This window comes from Pithys albifrons, chromosome 10 (genome assembly GCF_047495875.1).
Source record: "Pithys albifrons albifrons isolate INPA30051 chromosome 10, PitAlb_v1, whole genome shotgun sequence".
NCBI classification, from domain to species: domain Eukaryota; kingdom Metazoa; phylum Chordata; class Aves; order Passeriformes; family Thamnophilidae; genus Pithys; species Pithys albifrons.
This window is the reverse complement of record NC_092467.1, coordinates 8,109,096-8,125,582: the sequence shown is the minus strand read 5'-3', so window position 1 is coordinate 8,125,582 and position 16,487 is coordinate 8,109,096. Positions and strand designations below refer to the sequence as shown.

The 16,487-nt window shown below is 51.5% G+C and overlaps 1 protein-coding gene across 4 annotated transcripts in view; it reads left to right on the top strand.

Annotated features, from left to right (window-relative positions):
* The first annotated feature begins 522 nt into the window (after window positions 1-522).
* SCYL3 (SCY1 like pseudokinase 3) overlaps window positions 523-16,487 on the top strand; it is a 17,850-nt gene continuing 1,885 nt past the window's right edge. The window contains exons 1-13 of one of the 4 annotated variants that reach the window (XM_071565858.1): window positions 523-603; window positions 5,167-5,423; window positions 6,233-6,418; window positions 7,089-7,202; window positions 8,076-8,132; window positions 8,916-9,018; window positions 9,559-9,670; window positions 10,017-10,094; window positions 11,496-11,635; window positions 12,371-12,558; window positions 12,916-13,087; window positions 14,901-15,044; window positions 15,572-16,308. In XM_071565858.1, the coding sequence (XP_071421959.1) occupies window positions 5,259-5,423; window positions 6,233-6,418; window positions 7,089-7,202; window positions 8,076-8,132; window positions 8,916-9,018; window positions 9,559-9,670; window positions 10,017-10,094; window positions 11,496-11,635; window positions 12,371-12,558; window positions 12,916-13,087; window positions 14,901-15,044; window positions 15,572-16,308 (2,196 nt within the window). In that variant the 5' untranslated portion in view covers window positions 523-603; window positions 5,167-5,258. Of the gene's footprint in view, window positions 604-1,373; window positions 1,695-1,729; window positions 1,791-1,876; window positions 2,341-5,166; window positions 5,424-6,232; window positions 6,419-7,088; window positions 7,203-8,075; window positions 8,133-8,915; window positions 9,019-9,558; window positions 9,671-10,016; window positions 10,095-11,495; window positions 11,636-12,370; window positions 12,559-12,915; window positions 13,088-14,900; window positions 15,045-15,571; window positions 16,309-16,487 lie in introns of those variants that run through there. The other 3 variants (XM_071565856.1, XM_071565860.1, XM_071565857.1) reach the window with 3 other exon arrangements.

Genomic DNA, 16,487 nt, shown 5'->3' with positions numbered 1-16,487 from the left:
GTTAACCCAGACATGGCAGCTTATACAGCCCTCTCTCTGCACAGCTGTAGGAGAAATCTGCCCTTCTGGTTCACCTGAACAGACGGTGAGGCTCAGCTGAGTGGAGTTTGGGTGTGGATCTGAGGGAATCCAGATAATGAGGAATTCTATGATTCGATTCTATGAATGCCTTTTTCTCTCCAGGACAGTGGCATAGACGAGTGTCTGGGATCATCCATGTTGTCCACAGACTGGAAGGCTTCACTGGAAATAAGGGGGGGAAGGAATTCCTATAGAATAGACTCTACAAAGTTCCTGCCGGATTTGACAGCACAAGACTTAGTGCAGGTTAAGCCCATGGAGCAGAGTTCCTAAAGCAAGCCAAGGTGTTGGCACAGCCCAGACCACCTGTGTTAAAAAACTTTAACGTGCGTCTAGACAGGCCTCGGGAGGGGCTGTGCTGGTGGTTCGGAGCGACTGAGCAAACCAAACCACATCCTCCCGTGCTGGCGCGGCAGGACCTGCAATAACACGGGCGGTACGAAAATAGCGAGTGAGCAGCGCGGACCTCCCAGCGCTGCGGAGCCGCTCCGGTCACCTCCGCTCCGCTTCCAAAACACTCTGGTAAAAGCTCTCCCCGGAGTCCCTTCAGGCTGCGGCGCAAAGAGCAATTAGTTTTAATGGCAAGAAATGGCTGTGCTGGCGCGGGGGCCTGAGGGGGAGATTGGCCCCGGGCAGAGCCGGGCACGGAGAGCGAAAGGGCTGCTGTTTGTATGTATGGCCAGAGTTGGCGAATGCAGATTTGGGAAGGGCTCTCCCCCTGTGCCCTTCCAGCCTGCACAGGGGATTGTTTAGGTGAGGCTCAGCGTGTGCAGAACTGGCCCCACCGTGTAAGTCCCAAGGTCCATCTGCCACGGCCGAGCGAGCTGGACAGTGACAGTGAAGTCCTCGGGACTGTCACAGCCCCCGGTACTGACCGGGGCTGACCCTGCTGAGCATCTGAGATCTGACGGGATGGGATTGCAGGGAGGCTTTAACTGCCAGGGGACGGTCCTCACTGAGACTGGTACTCACGACCTTGGGATTCAGAGTCCAGAGTGCTCTCCTTTACACCTCGGGATCGCCCTGCCAGTGCTTCTAAAGGTCCTTTAAAGAGGACACGGAGGTGCCCGGGGACAGGCACGGGGCTGCTGCGGGACCCGCCGGGGAGGGCGCAGGGAGCGGGGCCGGCCCGGGCGCTCCGGACACCCCGACAGCAGCGCCGGGGCCGCGCTCCGCCACAGGCCCGCCCTGAGAGGGCAGGGGGAAACGGCCTCAAGCCGCGATTCAGGTCAGACTTTAGAAGAAAATTTTTCCCTGTTGGTGGCCAGACATTGGAATGGGCTGCCCAGGGCAGAGGGGAGTCACCATTCCTGGAGGTGCTTGAGAGCTATGGCGCTGGGTGATGAGGCTTACAGTGGCCGTGCTGTGTGGCCGGTGGGATGGGTGACCCCAAAAGGCTATTCCAGCCCTAACGATTCCACAATTCCATGTCCCCGCGGTTCCCAGGGCGCCTGAGGGCACCGCCCTCATCCAACATGGCGGCCGCGGCTTCGGGGCCGCGCCCCGCGTGTGACGGCACCGCCCTCCGGCCGGCAGGGGGCGCGCGGGGCGGAGCGGCACAGGAGGAGCCGCAGGAGGAGCCGCCGCGGGCCCAGCGCGGCCCGGCCCGGCAGGTGCGGGGGCACCGGGGGGACCGGGGGGCTGCGGGGGCTCCGGGCAAGTGCGGGGGCACCGAGGGGCTGTGGGGGCACCGCGGCCCGGCCCAGCAGGTGCGGGGGACCGGGGGGGGCGGGTGCACCGCGGGGGTCTGACGGGCCGGGGGGCGCTGGGCGGGGCCGCGCGGTGTGACCCGCGTTCGGGGCTGGAGGTGGCGGGGCCGGGCAGGGAGCGGTGGCAGCTCCGGTGGTGCCGGGCCCGCAGCGTTCCCGCTGCCCTGTCCCTCGGGCAGTGCGGTGGGAGCGGGCTCCCTTCCTCCTTGCGGGTGCGCGGGGCCGGGGGCCATGGCAGGTGCCACACTGGGAAGCATCTGCCTTGGGGAGCAAAGCCGAGGGCGCTGCCAGGAGGCCCTGCTGGCCTGGGAGGCGCCGGACCAGGAACTGCCTCGCTGTGGGCTGTGCGGTGCCAGCTCGGCCTCAGGTGGATGCCCTGTACAGGTGTCATCACCCCACGAAGAAGCTGAATGGCAATTCCAGCTCTTTATGGCAGCAAACCTACGTTGTCCTTAACTCCCAGTCCCTCTGGCTTTCCCTGCCGAGCTCTTCTCCATCCCAGGGTGTGCTGTGTGTGACATGTAATGCTCTTGTTTACAACTTGTTGAAGGTAAGATTATTGAAAGGGTTTTAATAATGTGGGCAGTGCCCTTAACTCACTCAGCACCTGCAGTCCTTGCACAGGGAGTGATGGTTTGCTTCAGCATTCAGGAGTTCATCGGTTGGATTTAGCCACATCTGGACATAGACCTTTGCAGATGCTTTTTCCTGTTGGAATGTCAGTAGCCAAAAAGAGCTGGGAAGTGTGGCTTGAGGTTCCACAGGCTCCTGTTGTCACTTGGAGCTCAGCATTTGTTACTGAGAATTAATTACTGGGCTCCTCCTGACAGAAGGTTTCCTGGAGAGGGAGGTGTGTGTTTGGAGCTGTCTGTCATAGAGCAGGTAGATCAATTATGAAATAACTGATGTAATGTTCAGTGTAAGAAGGACGTAGAACTGTTGGAGCAAGTCCAGAGGAGGCCATGGTAGGTGTCATGTAGCAGCTCCCCTATGAAGACAGACTGAGAAAGGTGGGGCTGCTCAGCCTGGAGGAGAGAGGGTTGTGTGGAGACCTCACAGCAACCTCCCAGTATCTGAAGGGGCTACAGGGAAACCAGAGAGGGACTCCTTGTCAGGAACTGTAGCGATAGGACAAGGGGGAATGGGTACAAATTGAAAGAGGGGAAATCTAGGTTAGATATGTGTAACATACTCATCCCTGTGAGGGCAGGGAGGCCCTGGCACAGCTTGCCCAGAGAAGCTGTGGCTGCTCCATCCCTGGAAGTGTCCCAGGTCAGGTTGGACAGCGCTTGGAGCAGCCTGGGATAGTGGAAGGTGTCCCTGCCTATGGCAGGGGGTGGAACAAGATGAGCTTTAAGGTCCCTTCCAACCCAAACTATGATTCTGTTCCTGAATAGTGGGTGTCTCTGAAGTCAAATATGTCCATATGTATTTGGAGGAATGTGAGGCACCAAGTCAGCCCAGATACTTTTGGACTCTCAGGTGTTCTGTGCAAAATCTGAGTGAGAAATAATTGAAGTAGAACAAGTAAATGAGGTACAGCTGGAAAGAGCAGAGAATGCAGAGAAATGCCCTGGGCCGTTCCCAGGAGCAGCAGCTGGTGGTGTTGCACACAGGTGAGGAAAGTTAACCAGGAGGAGCCAGGGCAGAGCTCCCAAGTTCTGGCTGGAGAGGAAAGCCATCTGTCCAGGGGCAGCAGGAATGCTTTTGTGCCAAGGAGTTCACAAAAAATTCCATTAAAAGACTTGGTGCTGAAAAAGTGCAGATTCGTCCCTAACACCAGGGGAGAGAGAATGAGGGAGCTGCATGTTCTGTAGTTAATTCAGTGTTAGATTTTAGGAGCCCTCACTGGAGATGTGCGTGAAGGGCCAGAGCAGCAGCTTTGGTGGAACAGCTCTGTCAGGAAACCAGGAGACTTCAGTGCTTGGGAGCGGGCAATTCCCCACCTGCTTTTCCTGAAAACTGAGGAGTTGCTCTCTCCTGATTCCTGATGAAGGTTTGCTGACTCCTGTGTGCAGAATGGTTTTGGGTCTCCCCATGGCCTGTGATCACAGAGCATGTGCTTGGTCAGTGTTTTCCTAAAGAGCCTCTGCAATCAGTGTGTTTGTTTTACCGGTTTTGTGTACGAGGAAGCAGCACCAAAACTGTGTCAGCCTCTTCCTGACAGGCTGTGGGAGGAAGGAAGGGTTGGCAGGCAGATGGAATGTTTGTCAGATGGAGAGAAGGTAATCAGGGTGTGCTGCTGGAGGAGGTTATCTGGCTATAGGTGACCTGCTGGAATCCTTCCTCTTCAGCTGGAATCCTTTCTGGCTTGGAGAATTGAGGAATGGTGTCTTTAAGAAGGCCAGGGGTTCCCTGTGCCCTGAGGCAGTGTAACTGCTGTCAGTGCTTAATCTGAGTGACACCCCTGGAGTGGGTGTCCGTGACTGGGGGTGTTGGTGGGTTCTGCTTTTGGTGGTGATCCTGAGACAGGTGCCAGCACGGTCCAAGCCCCAGAGCTGAGAGCTGCTCACCTGCTGATCTGAACCTTCTGTGAACATTTTGTTTCCTTTACAAAATAAACACTGGTGATTTTATTCTTGTCCTAAAACTGAAGGACAGGATTCTGGCAGGAGGAGGTTCATAGAATCATAGAATAGAGTCACAGAATCAATTGGGTTGGAAAAGACCTCCGAGATCATCAAGCCCAACCCTTGGTACAACTCCAGTCCCTGTACTAGATCATGGCACTCAGTGCCATGTCCAATCTCAGTTTAAAAACCTCCAGGGATGGGGAATCCACCCCCTCTCTGGGCAGCCCATTCCAATGCCTGATTATTCTCTCTGAAAAGAATTTTTTTCTGCTCTCCAACTTCAATTTCCCCTGGCAGAGCTTGAGCCCATCGTGCCCCCTTGTCCTATTGCTGAGTGCCTGGGAGAAGAGACCAACCCCCACCTAGCTAGAACTTCCCTTCAGGGAGTTCTCGACAGTGCTGAGGTCACCTCTGAGCCTCCTCTTCTCCAGGCTAAACACCCCCAGCTCCCTCAGCCTCTCCCCACAGCACTTGTGCTCCAGTCCCTTCTCCAGCCTCGTTGCTCTTCTCTGGACCCGCTCCAGCCCCTCCATCTCTTTCCTGAACTGAGGGGCCCAGAACTGAACACAACACTCAAGGTGTGGCCTCACCAGAGCAGAGTACAGGGGAAGGGTCACTGCCCTGGGCCTGCTGGCCATGCTAGTTTGGATCCAGGTCAGGATCCCATTGGCCTTCTTGGCCACCTGGGCACACTGGTGGCTCCTGTTGAGCTTCCTGTCACTCAGTCCCCCCAGGTCCCTCTGCCTGGCTGCTCTCCAGCCACTCTGTGCCCAGGTTCTTCATGGCTGTTTCACGCTTTGCAGAAAATGCTCTGAAGGTGAACTGGACAGTGCCCGCCGGAACTAAATCTGTCTGAAGAACATCCTCCTTCCCTCAAAGGGAACCTGTGCAAGGGATGGGCTCGGAGAACAGTGTTCTGAAGAGCTACACCCTGGAAGAGCCGCCGTTCACGCTGCCCACAGGACACACCATCTACCCGGCCGTGCTCCAGGATGGCAGACGCGCCTCCGTGTTCGTGTACAAGCGGGAGAACGAAGATAAGGTTAATAAAGCTGCCAAGGTACTGGAGCCTGCCTGGGACAGACTTGTCACAGCTGTCCCTCCCTTTTGTTGGAGGGGTGGGATTTGGTGCACAAGGGTCAAACCTTGGGGAAAGAGGGCAGGAGAGGAGGTGGGAGCTGACTGTGGCCCTGCAGGGGGGCTGAAGGGGTCGGCAGCTGTAGAGCTCATCGTGTGCTGTGCAATGTGAGCAGTGTGGGCTGTCTTAGTAGAGAGCTGGTCTCTTGCTGCACATGTAAGTCAGAGGCTCTTTTTGGGTGGATCCCTACCCTAAATATCGTGTTTATTATGGCTAAGACTTTCTTTTGTTCTAAGACTTTCTCCTTCCAGTATCTGAAGGGAGCCTACAAGAAAGATGGAAAGAAACTACTTACAAGAGCATGTAGTGACAGGACAAGGGGGAATGGTTTCAAACTGACAGAAAGTAGGTTTAGATAAGATATTGGGAAGACGTTCTCCCCCATGGGGGTGGTGAGGCACTGGCACAGGTAGTCCAGACAAGCTGTGGATGGAAATGTTCAACGCCAGGTTTGATGGGGCCTGGAGCAGCCTGGTCTAGTGGAAGGTGTCCCTGCCCATGGCTGGAGTGAGATGATCTTTAAGGTCCCTTCCAACCCAAACTATTCCATGCATCTATTTCAATGTATTATAAAAAGTTCTGCAGTGAGTGAACATGCTGGGTGCTTGGTGAGGAGCAGGGATGGCCTGTGGAAATTCAGTGAGCAAACACAGCTCAGAGCAGAGGGCTGAGCTGTGCAGCCAGAGCAGCAGACTCGGGTGAGACCTAACAGATGTCTTTGTTTCTGGAAGCACCTGAAAACCTTGCGCCATCCTTGCCTTCTGCGCTTCCTCTCTTGTACTGTGGAAGCCAATGGGATCCACCTGGTTACAGAGTGGGTGAAGCCTTTGGAGCTGGTCCTGGAGACGCTCTCCTCGGCCGAAATCTGCGCTGGGATCTACGATGTGCTGCTGGCACTCATCTTCCTCCACGACAGGGTAGGTACCCCAGGCAGCAGCCAGCAGGCTTTGGTGGGAGACACGTGGAATCAGACAAGAGAGCATTGTACCTGGGCTTGTCTGGGTGAGTCATTCCTGATTCCTCCCAAAAAGCAGACACATGCCCCACAGTTCTTTTAGGCTGAAATTGCTAAAATCACGGGCTACTTTGTGGGAGGAGGGGTAACTGAAAATGCTGTGGGGTTTGGAAGTAAGGAAGCAAGCAGTTCTCAGTGCATGAATCTGCTTGCAGTGCTTCTTGCTTTAGGGAAATGGGATTGCTCAGCCTTGGCATTTGTATACAGCTGTTGCCCCATGTCAGAGATCGGTGTCACTGCTCCCCTGTTTGGGCACTGTGTGTTTGCCCAGGACTGCAGTTAAATCCCAGCTCAGACTGTAGCTCTGGGGCTTTGTGTTCATAGTTGGAGAACTTCCCTGGATTTACAGTTGTGTTGCAGGGGCTGTGACAATCAGGGCTTTGTCTGCTCTAAAACCTTGGACCTCCTGCCTGGCACCCGCTGGTCACCTACCAAATCCCAACGGACCTTTGGAACTGTGCACTTTTTGGCAGCTTTCTCTCAGCCCCTCACAGCACCTACTTAGTGCTGATTAAGATTTAACATCTCCATTTGTCTCCTGAATCTCTTATTCTCCCCTTTTTTTGTTCTAGGGAAACCTGACACATAACAATGTCTGTTTATCCTCCGTGTTTGTGAGTGAGGATGGGCACTGGAAGCTGGGAGGAATGGAAACAGTTTGTAACTTCAGTGAAGCCACCCCAGAGGTAAGAGCCGAGCCAAGTGCATCCTCGGATGCCCAGGAAAGGATTCCTGGCCTGTGGAAATCGGCCATTATAGACCTGAAGGCCCAAGTCCTTCCACTTGGCTGGATTTGCTATTAAGTGCGTTGGTTCACTTCCAACTCTGTCCTGAATCTTTGGTCTAAGGACACCATAACTATACACTAAAATGTCTACACAAATGAATTCCCCATTAGCTAAAAAGCCAATACTTTTTAAGGGACACTGCTGGCTGAAGAGTGAGAAATCTTTGCTCCTCTGGACTGATTTAAAAACAAATTAAAAAAAAAAAGCTTCAGTGTGAACCAGAAAGATCCAGGTTGAAATGAATTAATAAGGAAAATAACTTAAATGCCTTGTTAGCTTTTGTTCTGCTTGTGAGCAGAACGGTTCCTGGTTTATTTGTGCTGCCTGCTGTGCAGAGTCACTGCTTCAGCCTGGCACTGTGTCACAGATGCACTGCCTTTTCTCTCAGCGGATCTGCAGATCCTTCACAAACAGTATGGCATGTCCCTGGTGTGGATCAGCTCTCACACGGGATCAGCACACACACCTGCTGTGCAGGTGCAGCAGTGCACAGAGCACAGCAGTGCAACCTGTCTGCAAAGCTCCCGAGATCCTCTCCCTGCCCAGGTGGATCATGAGGGCTGACAGGACTGAGGACTCATGGGATGAGTTGGCTGTGAGGCCCTGCCTGAGGCTGCTTTGTGTCAGCTGGTGCCTCCCACCTGCTCCACTGGTGCTCCCCTTGGGCAGAGCTCCTTCCACACTGAGCACTGGCCCGTGGGGATACCCTGCTGTGCTGCTTGGCACAGGGGAGTGACCCAGGAGCTCATGGCCCCTCTCTTCTCCTTCCAGTTCCTCTGTCACGTCAGGTCCATACGAGACCAGTCCTGCATCCCGAGCGAGGAGATGGTGAGTAACAGAGTAACAGCACTTGCTGTGTCCTACTGGCAATAAAGTGTGGCTGAGATTAGCTCAGTTGGTTAAAACCTGGTTGTAATAATGCCAAGGTCATGGGTTCAATCCCCCTGTACGGGCCATTGACTTAAAAGTTGGACTTGATGATCCTTGTGGGTTCCTTCCAACTCAGAATAGTCTGTGATTCTGTGGTGTTCAGGAAATATGTTTTCATTCATATATTTTATTTCCTTATGCCTGAATGGCATGGAAGTGGCTCTTGGTTAATATCTGAGGTTTCCTATTTTCCCCTCTTCCCTGGTTTGGGAATGGTGTTGGGCACAGGGAATAATATTTTTCAAACACTTTGTTTTGCAGCTTTAGTGCTTCTAAATCACCAGAACTTTGCTGAGATTGCCCAGATCACTGTGGTCCCCCCGTTGTGTAGCTCTTGTAACAACCTTTTTTCCACCCATTAGTCACTTCCTACCCATTGAGAATCCTTGGAGTTGCTTATGCTGAAGGAACACTCTTTCACTCTCTAATTATCACCTGTTTCCATAGAAATGCTGCAAGCTGTTGCCTGTGTGCATCCACTGGGGAGTTGTTCCATTGTGATGTAGTTGCTCCTTTGGGTTATAAATTCCCCAGTGAAGATTTTTTTAGCACAATATTCTACTTACTTTGGTGCTATAAAAAGAACTGGAGAGTGTTTATGGCAGGAGGTGGTAATAGAGACTCTTGGAAATTATCAAGTATTTCAAAAGCTCTGGCTTTGCTGATTTTTTTTATTTTTAGTCTGCAGATTTCAAAATGCTGCCCAGCAGCTACGGACACGCGAGGGATGCCTTTGCCTTTGGAACAACAGTTGAAAATCTCCTGACCGTCCTCAATGACCAGGGTGAGGAATGACACCTGTTTATTTTGCTGTGGACATTCCTTGTGTGTGTCAAGCCCATCACCTCTTGTTGCAGCTGGCAGGAGTGCCAGGGTTCAGTGGCCAGTGTTGTTCTTTGTGTTTGCTGAGCTAAATGCAGACCTTGGCATCTCCCGTGTTCCCCTTTCCCTGCATTTGGACGAGGCCCGCTGTGGCTGGAGGTCACCAGCTCCTGTGGCAGAAGCATCCTCAAACCTGCTCTGGTCCTGTCCCACCAAGGGTTATGGATGTGGCACGTGGGTCTCCTGTGCCACAGCTGAGCAGGGGCTGCCACCTTCCAGCAGAGAGGGAGCAGGAGGATTCCTGGGAGGACAGTAGCACTCCTTGGAGCCCCAATAGCCAGGCAGTTTAGGAAAAGAAATGGAAATGCTGTTTTTCCCTTACTTTTGCAATTTTGCTATCAATTAGAGTGAAAAACTAGTTTTTGGGGAGGGTGAAGGACTCCTGAATGTATCTAGTTCAGTGTTGAGAAAGAAGTCTAACTGTGGGTGCTCTGGATTTCAGTTTCAGCAGACATTCTCTCCAGCTTCCAGCAGACCTTGCACTGCACACTGCTAAACCCAGACCCAAAGTGTCGCCCACCACTGTCCAGCTTATTGTCTCATGAGTTCTTCAGGTAAGGACAGGAATATGAGGCCTCTCTTGGACTTGATACTGCTTCTTTCTGTCTTGCAAAGTGTTAGTTTTGTGAAGGTGTGGGATAGAAGTGCAGACTTAATCCCTGTCTCTTACAGGGGTATTTGACAAAGACTCCTTAAATTAAGAAATTGTTCTCAGCCTTGCCAGTGAGGTGCTGAGCAGCAGCTTTCAGGTCTCACCTCCATGCTGGCATTCTTGATACACCAGATCAAGACTTGTGTCCCTCTGTCTTGTTCTCTCTGCTGAATCAGTGGTGGGGATTTGCAGTATCTTCATTGTGGGTGGTTTGAGCATCACTTGACAGCCTGTGTTTCTGTGCTTAGGAATGATTTTCTGGAAGTTGTGAATTTTCTGAAGACCTTAACACTAAAGTCTGAGGAGGAAAAAACTGAATTTTTCAAGTAAGTGAAGGAACTGTAACCTGGAAGTTTGTTTCGGACAGACCTCTGCCAGATGGGCTGCAGAGGGACCTGGGAGGGCTCATGGCCAGAGGTAATTCCTCAGGTGGCAGATTTTCATTGCTTTGGCACAACACTGTTTGCTCTGTAACAGCTTGGGTATTCCAGCCAAAGTAACAATTGCATCAAAGAGGAAACTCTTCACCTCCTCTTTTCCCAGTTCCTTGTGAATGGTTTGGTGTTTTGGAGGAGCAGTACCTGCTGGGCAATGAGGCTGCCAGTGAGAGAGTTTTCAGTAAGACTTGTTGGGTGACTGAATCCTGTGGTGCCTGCCCTGCCTGGGTGGAGCTGCCTGTAGTGGGTGTCTTGGCTGCAGCAGGGGAGCAACTTGCAGAAAATCTTGCTGTGTGGCCCCCAAGAAGTTTTCTGTAGTTGAAGCTTCTTTGTAATCATGGCATTACCTGGGCCTGAAAAGGGGAGAAGCCGAGTTTCTTTTTTCATATAAAGGAACCCCGGTGTTCTTACAGAGTTATCTTCCTGCCTGTTCTATACTACTGTGGCCTCCATCACTTGTTTTTTGCTAGTTTGAGGCTTAAGTGGAGGAAGTAAGAGAAGAAAGGGGATCTTGGCAGGAGCATTCAGAACAGTTCCTACTATCTCTGTGTCCGCAGTGTTTGCTGAGGGAGAGAATTAACACTTTGCTTAAAGATAGGGCAGTGCTGCCCCTTTATCTGGCAGAGGGGCCTTCACAGCATGTGCACAGTTCCTTTAGTGACCTCCAAGCCTAGAGAAAACCAGTAACTGTTAATGATATTTTAAAAACTAAAATCCTACAAGGAGGAGCAGTTGCACAAAACTAAACTCTGTGGCTTAAATAAATAAACCCAGCACATACTCTGTTGGCCACCTCTAAAATGCATCAGATGGAAGTGTTTTCAAAATGGGATTCCCTTTGTGCAAGGGAAGCTTCCCTTGTGTGGTGGGTAGAACAGCCTTTTCCAAAGCACTGGGAAAATGGTTGTGATGCCGCAGGCTGTGGGGTGAGAGGAAGGCTTCCTGCTGCAGTTCTGACTGTAGCTCTGCATGGGAGATGCCAGCTCTGAGGCAGTTTGGTGACCCAGCAGCTTCCTGTGCCAGCTGAGTGTGCTTGTGCCAGCCAGTGATCCGGGTGTGGGGTTTGGCAGGATGTGGCTCTGGCTCCCGGTTTGTGTTACCTTTTCCTGAAGCCCCAGGCAGGAGCAGAGCCTGTCCATGTAGGTCAGCACAGGCACAGGGAGAGGCTGCCCTGGGACACTGTCTCTAGGACACAAGTCAGACACAAAAAGGGGAAGGTGATGTTAAGGGAAATAGGCATAAATGCATGGAAAGCTGCCTTGATCCTAATTGCTGTCTCCTGGAATGCAGATTCCTGCTGGACAGAGTGGCTGGCTTGTCAGAGGAGCTGATAGCATCACGGCTGGTGCCTCTTCTACTCAATCAGCTCGTGTTTGCAGAACCTGTAGCTGTCAAGAGTTTTCTTCCTCATCTGCTGGGACCAAAGAAAGGTGACCTTTAAATACTTTGAAGTCACAATTATTACTGACAAGTTTGGAATGGATTCAGAGTGGTTGTTTCATTGAATCAAGGGAACAGAACAGTGGTGTTTCTTTAACTAGATCAGTGTAACATACAAAACTGGGAAGGACAGTTATCTGTGCTTCCTTGTTTGCAGTACTTTCTGCTGTTCTGCTGGTGCAGGGAGAATTAGAAATGACCTGGGCTTTCTCCCAGGTTTATGTGTCACCTCACCCTGCCACCCCAGGCTTCCCCAGGGTCTCACTGCGTATCCCTCTTTCAATTTTCCCCTGCCTGCCCTTTTTCCCTCTGTCCCTGCACTCGTTCTCCTGTTAAGGGCACAGTCTCCTCTCCTTTCCCCTTTGTGAGGTATTCACTGTGTCTTGTGCCCAGCTGTCTATCCCTGCTCTTTGCCTCCCTTTTTGTAAAGTTGCTCCTAAATAGCTACTGGTGTTTCAGACAAGCAGAGCCTCCTCTTTCGAGGCCGTTTGACTTTCAGTGTTCAGAGCCAGGGCCATGGAGCAATGGACAGTGGCACTGCTGCCTCCCCTCCCTCCCATCTCTGACATCCCAAACAAGCTGTGCTGACAGCTGGCACAGCCTCAGCCCTGGCACTGGGGTGACACTGTTACCCTCAGCTGTGATGGTTTCTCAGTCAGGAGCTCTTTGGTGAGCTGTCTCTTGTGGTTGAAGCAGCCTTTGCCCATCTCCATCTTCTTCCCTAGAGTCAACTGGAGAGAGCCAGACCAGCTGCCTCCTGTCCCCAGCCCTGTTCCAGGCTCATGTCATCCCTGTGCTGCTGAAGCTGTTTGAGGTGCACGAGGAGCACGTTCGGATGGTGCTGCTGTCTCACATCCACGCCTATGCAGAGCTGTTCTCCCGGGAGGAGTTGAAAAACATCATATTGCCACAGGTGAAGAACATGCTAGAACAGGGGGTATATGCTCGAACATGGGATTTCTTAGAATCACAGAATGGTTTGGGTTGGAAGGGACCTTAAAAATCATCTAATCCAATCCCCTGCAATGGGCAGGGACACCTTCCATTAGAGCACCAAGACACCAGGACCAGCCACCCTCTGTAGCCTGTGGCACAAAGTGGAAGGCTGATTTTATGCTATGGAATAACATCCAGTAGCCTGACATCCATCTGCTGAGAGCCATGGGGGATCAGAAATGTGGTGTGCTGCTGCAAGGGGAACATCTAAAGGGGAAGGCACTGACAAAGCAGAATTTCTGTTGTTGGTAACGTTGCTGTGTTGGTGATGCAGGTACTGCTGGGCCTCCGAGACACCAGTGACTCCATCGTGGCCATAACGCTGCACAGCCTGGCAGTGCTCGTGTCCCTGCTTGGACCTGAGGTGGTTGTAGGGGGAGAAAGAACGAAGATTTTCAAAAGCTCTGCACCAAGTTTCATGAAAACTGCAGATCTCTCCCCAGAAGGTAAAAGACATGGTCAGAGTGTTCTTGGGATTCTTGCCCGTTCTGCCCAAGCAGCGTAGGCAGATTTTCTTGAATGATGAATCTGTTGCTGGTGACAGATTAATTGAAAAAACCTAATTTGCAGCCAAACTTCAATTTTAAGTTAGGTGCTATCTGCAGATACAGAATTGATACCAGAAGAAGGGTTACATAAAAGTATTTAAAATATAGGAAATATATGGGAAAAAAATTTAAATCTCTTCTTCATTTAAGAATCCCTGTAAGTAAAGGAGATACAGTGTGTGTGTGTGTGTTTGTCTTTGGTGGAAAAACTGAAGTCCTTCTAAAGGACTTAAAACAGTCAGTTGTTTAATATTCCCTCTGTCCTTCCTTTATAAATAGTAAATCTCACCTTCTTCCCCCAATTTCTATTCATAGATTGGAAAAGGAATACGAACTTCCCTATTTTATCAGCTCTCTGGAGGCTTTTCAGCTAACCCAAGTGAAGACAGTAGCCCTTCACCTGCTAGATAGCTTGCAACCAAGTGTACTAAGGGAAAGCTTTTCTGGATATTGAAACATGTTTGCAACTGGAGGGAAGAATCAGCACTTGTGCTACTTTAGACACACATACCATATGAAATGCATGACAGAGATAAATGTTTGCTTCCTATTTTTGTGTGTACTGACAGCTACCACCCTTTATTAAAATCTGTGGATGGCTCATTGCATTAGTTTCTTTACATTATTTTAGTAGACTAGTTGAAAAAATGAACCCTTTGGATTGCATGTGGAAACCAGGTTTATTTTTCAGGACATACTTAAACTTAGACCTGATTGGTATTGGTAAACAACAAAACTCCACCTTTGTCCTCAGCGCTGAGTGACGACCTCCAGAAAGCAGCACTAGAGGCTGATATGGGGCTTGACAAGCTGTTTGCTTAAGCCTCTCAAAGGATGTGCCCTTTATGAAGGGCACTGTGGAGAGGGGGTGGGATTTGCGTGTTCCTTGCAGTCCTTTACAGTGCCATGGGCCACGTGTCTGGTGGCACTGGTGACCCCCAACCTGGGCAGGCACAGATCAGGGGACGCAGGTGAGCCCTGGGGGAGCAGATGCAGCAGTGCCCCAAGCTGTGCCATGCTGAGGTGGTGGCAGCAGAGCCCACACAGCTGAGGTGAATCACCACTACTGCTGAGCATACCCTGCAGCTCCCCAAAATTAACTGCAGCCAGGTGCTTGCAAGCTGGCACTTGAGACACGCCTGCCTCGGGCAGCTTGAGGCGTGGCCTTGACTGCCCACCAACCCCACACCTCAGGTGTGACAGGAGGGCAGCTTCTCAGGGCCTGCAGGGTGGAGATGCTCATTCCTGGGAGCTGCTGTGCCAGTGCCCAGGCATCAGAGAGGATTGGTGTATTCTCATGAGTTTGTTGGAGTTGTTGTGGCTGAGTGCACTGCTTTTGTCTGAGGCAGGTACCAGGGGACTTGTGGTGCTGTGCAGTACTGCAGTTGGGGTTTTGTATCCAGCCAGGCAGCAGGCAGGATTGTTAAAGCATCTGCTCTATTGCAATCACTTTGTTCATTGTGTATTTCTTGACAGAACATCTCAGCAAAAGCTGACCATGTACAGTTGCCATAACTTTTGTACTGGCAAAGCCGCAGGCAGCAGGAACAGAGGGGTATTGTGTTATACATGGATCAGGAGGTGCAGCTGTTGGATTGCTGTGCCAGGCTTCAGTGTAATTAAGAACATTTCAATGCTGTGGGGTAGTTTCAGCTAAGACTGACAACACACCTTGTGGACTTGTGTCCTTTCTTTTCTTTTCTCCTGGCAGATTCCCCCAGTCACATTGTGAGCAATCAGAGAAATCAAACCTCTCGGCCCTTGAAGAGCAGTTCCAGCTTGTTCCCCATCTCTGGAAATACATCTGTCAAGAAGCCTCCTGTGCAACAAGACAATCCCCTGGCTTCAAAGACAGGTAAAACCTAGTCCTACCTTCTTAGAAATCAAGTGTTCCACAAATGGATTTTGCTTGAAAAATGTTCACTTTTCCCATGTCCTGGTCTCAAAGATTCAGTGAACCAAGGAAGGCAACAGTGATGGAAGGAGACATCCTAGGGAAGAGCTGTTTGGGAAGCTGATATACACAGACTGTGTAGCCTTGAACCTCTCCGTATGGCAGGTTTTGTGCTTTCCCCACCTCCCACAGCTCGGCAGATACCCTGAATTTACAGGTCAGCTCATTCTGACGGTCAAAGCCAACTCATGGCCTTTTCCCAGTCACCTGTTGCTTATCAGCTGTCAGTGTGTATTGCCCCAGGGCTTTGGGATGAATTCCCTCATTCACAAGCAGGAAGGTGTCTGGGCTTTCTCATCTGAGAGAAGCTTTATTTCCAGCCAATTACTGGCTGGTTCCAGGTACTGCCTGCACTGTCAAGGAGTTTGAGGCACAACTCCACCTCTGCACTTGCTCTCTTGAGTGTGTAACATCTTTGTCTTGCACAGGTGAGCAAGGCTGTCATCCCTCTGTGAATGGAATTCCTGGAAGCATTAATACACTGGGGAACAGCAGGAGCTCTTTGACTACCTCTGAAAAGCCAGCAGAGGAGTGGCCAGACTGGAGTGAGCCAGAGGAGGCAGACACTGAGAAAACTGTGAACATTGAAATTCAGCCCCAAGAGGTGCAGGGCAGCATGGGACCTTATTTTGCAGATCATGATGTAGATGAGAAGCCTTGGGATGACTTTGAGCCCAGGAGCCCCAGTCCTAAACTGCCCTCAGGAGCCTGTCTCACTGTGACACAAACTGGTGCAGTTGAGAGGCCGAGACCTCTGCCAGGTATCCATCAACTGAGCAAGGAATTCAAAAGCCTCAGACTGAGTCCCCCCCCAAAGTCCTGCCCTGGGGACAGCTGGAGCAATGACAAGTGGGACCACCAGGACCAACTGGAACAAACTGTGCTGCCAAAAACAACCTTTCAGGAGAGGTTGAAGTCTTCATCAGAGAATGGCCTGGGAGAAGAGTTCACAATCAAAGTGAAGAGGAAACCTGTGCAGGACCCTGAGCTGGACTGGTTTGCTGACATGATCCCAGACATTAAACCTTCTTCTGCTCTCCTGATTTTACCTGAGGCGAGGACTGAAGAGGTGGTTCCCACTCACCTGGGTGGTGTATCCAGCAGAGAAGGTGCCTCCCAGAACGTGCTGTTTTCATCCAAATTTGCTGCAGCTGATGTGATTGAGGTAAGAGGCTCCAGGCAGGGGGTTTCAGTGAGACTGCACAGGTAGAGGATCCCAAAGCCCACACACAGACCTGTAGCACCAGCTGGCACTCAGTGGGATGGTGGACAACTGAGCACAGGGCCCTACAGATGAGTCCTGCCCTGTGAATACAGGATGCTGAGCTCTGCCTTAGCAGGCAC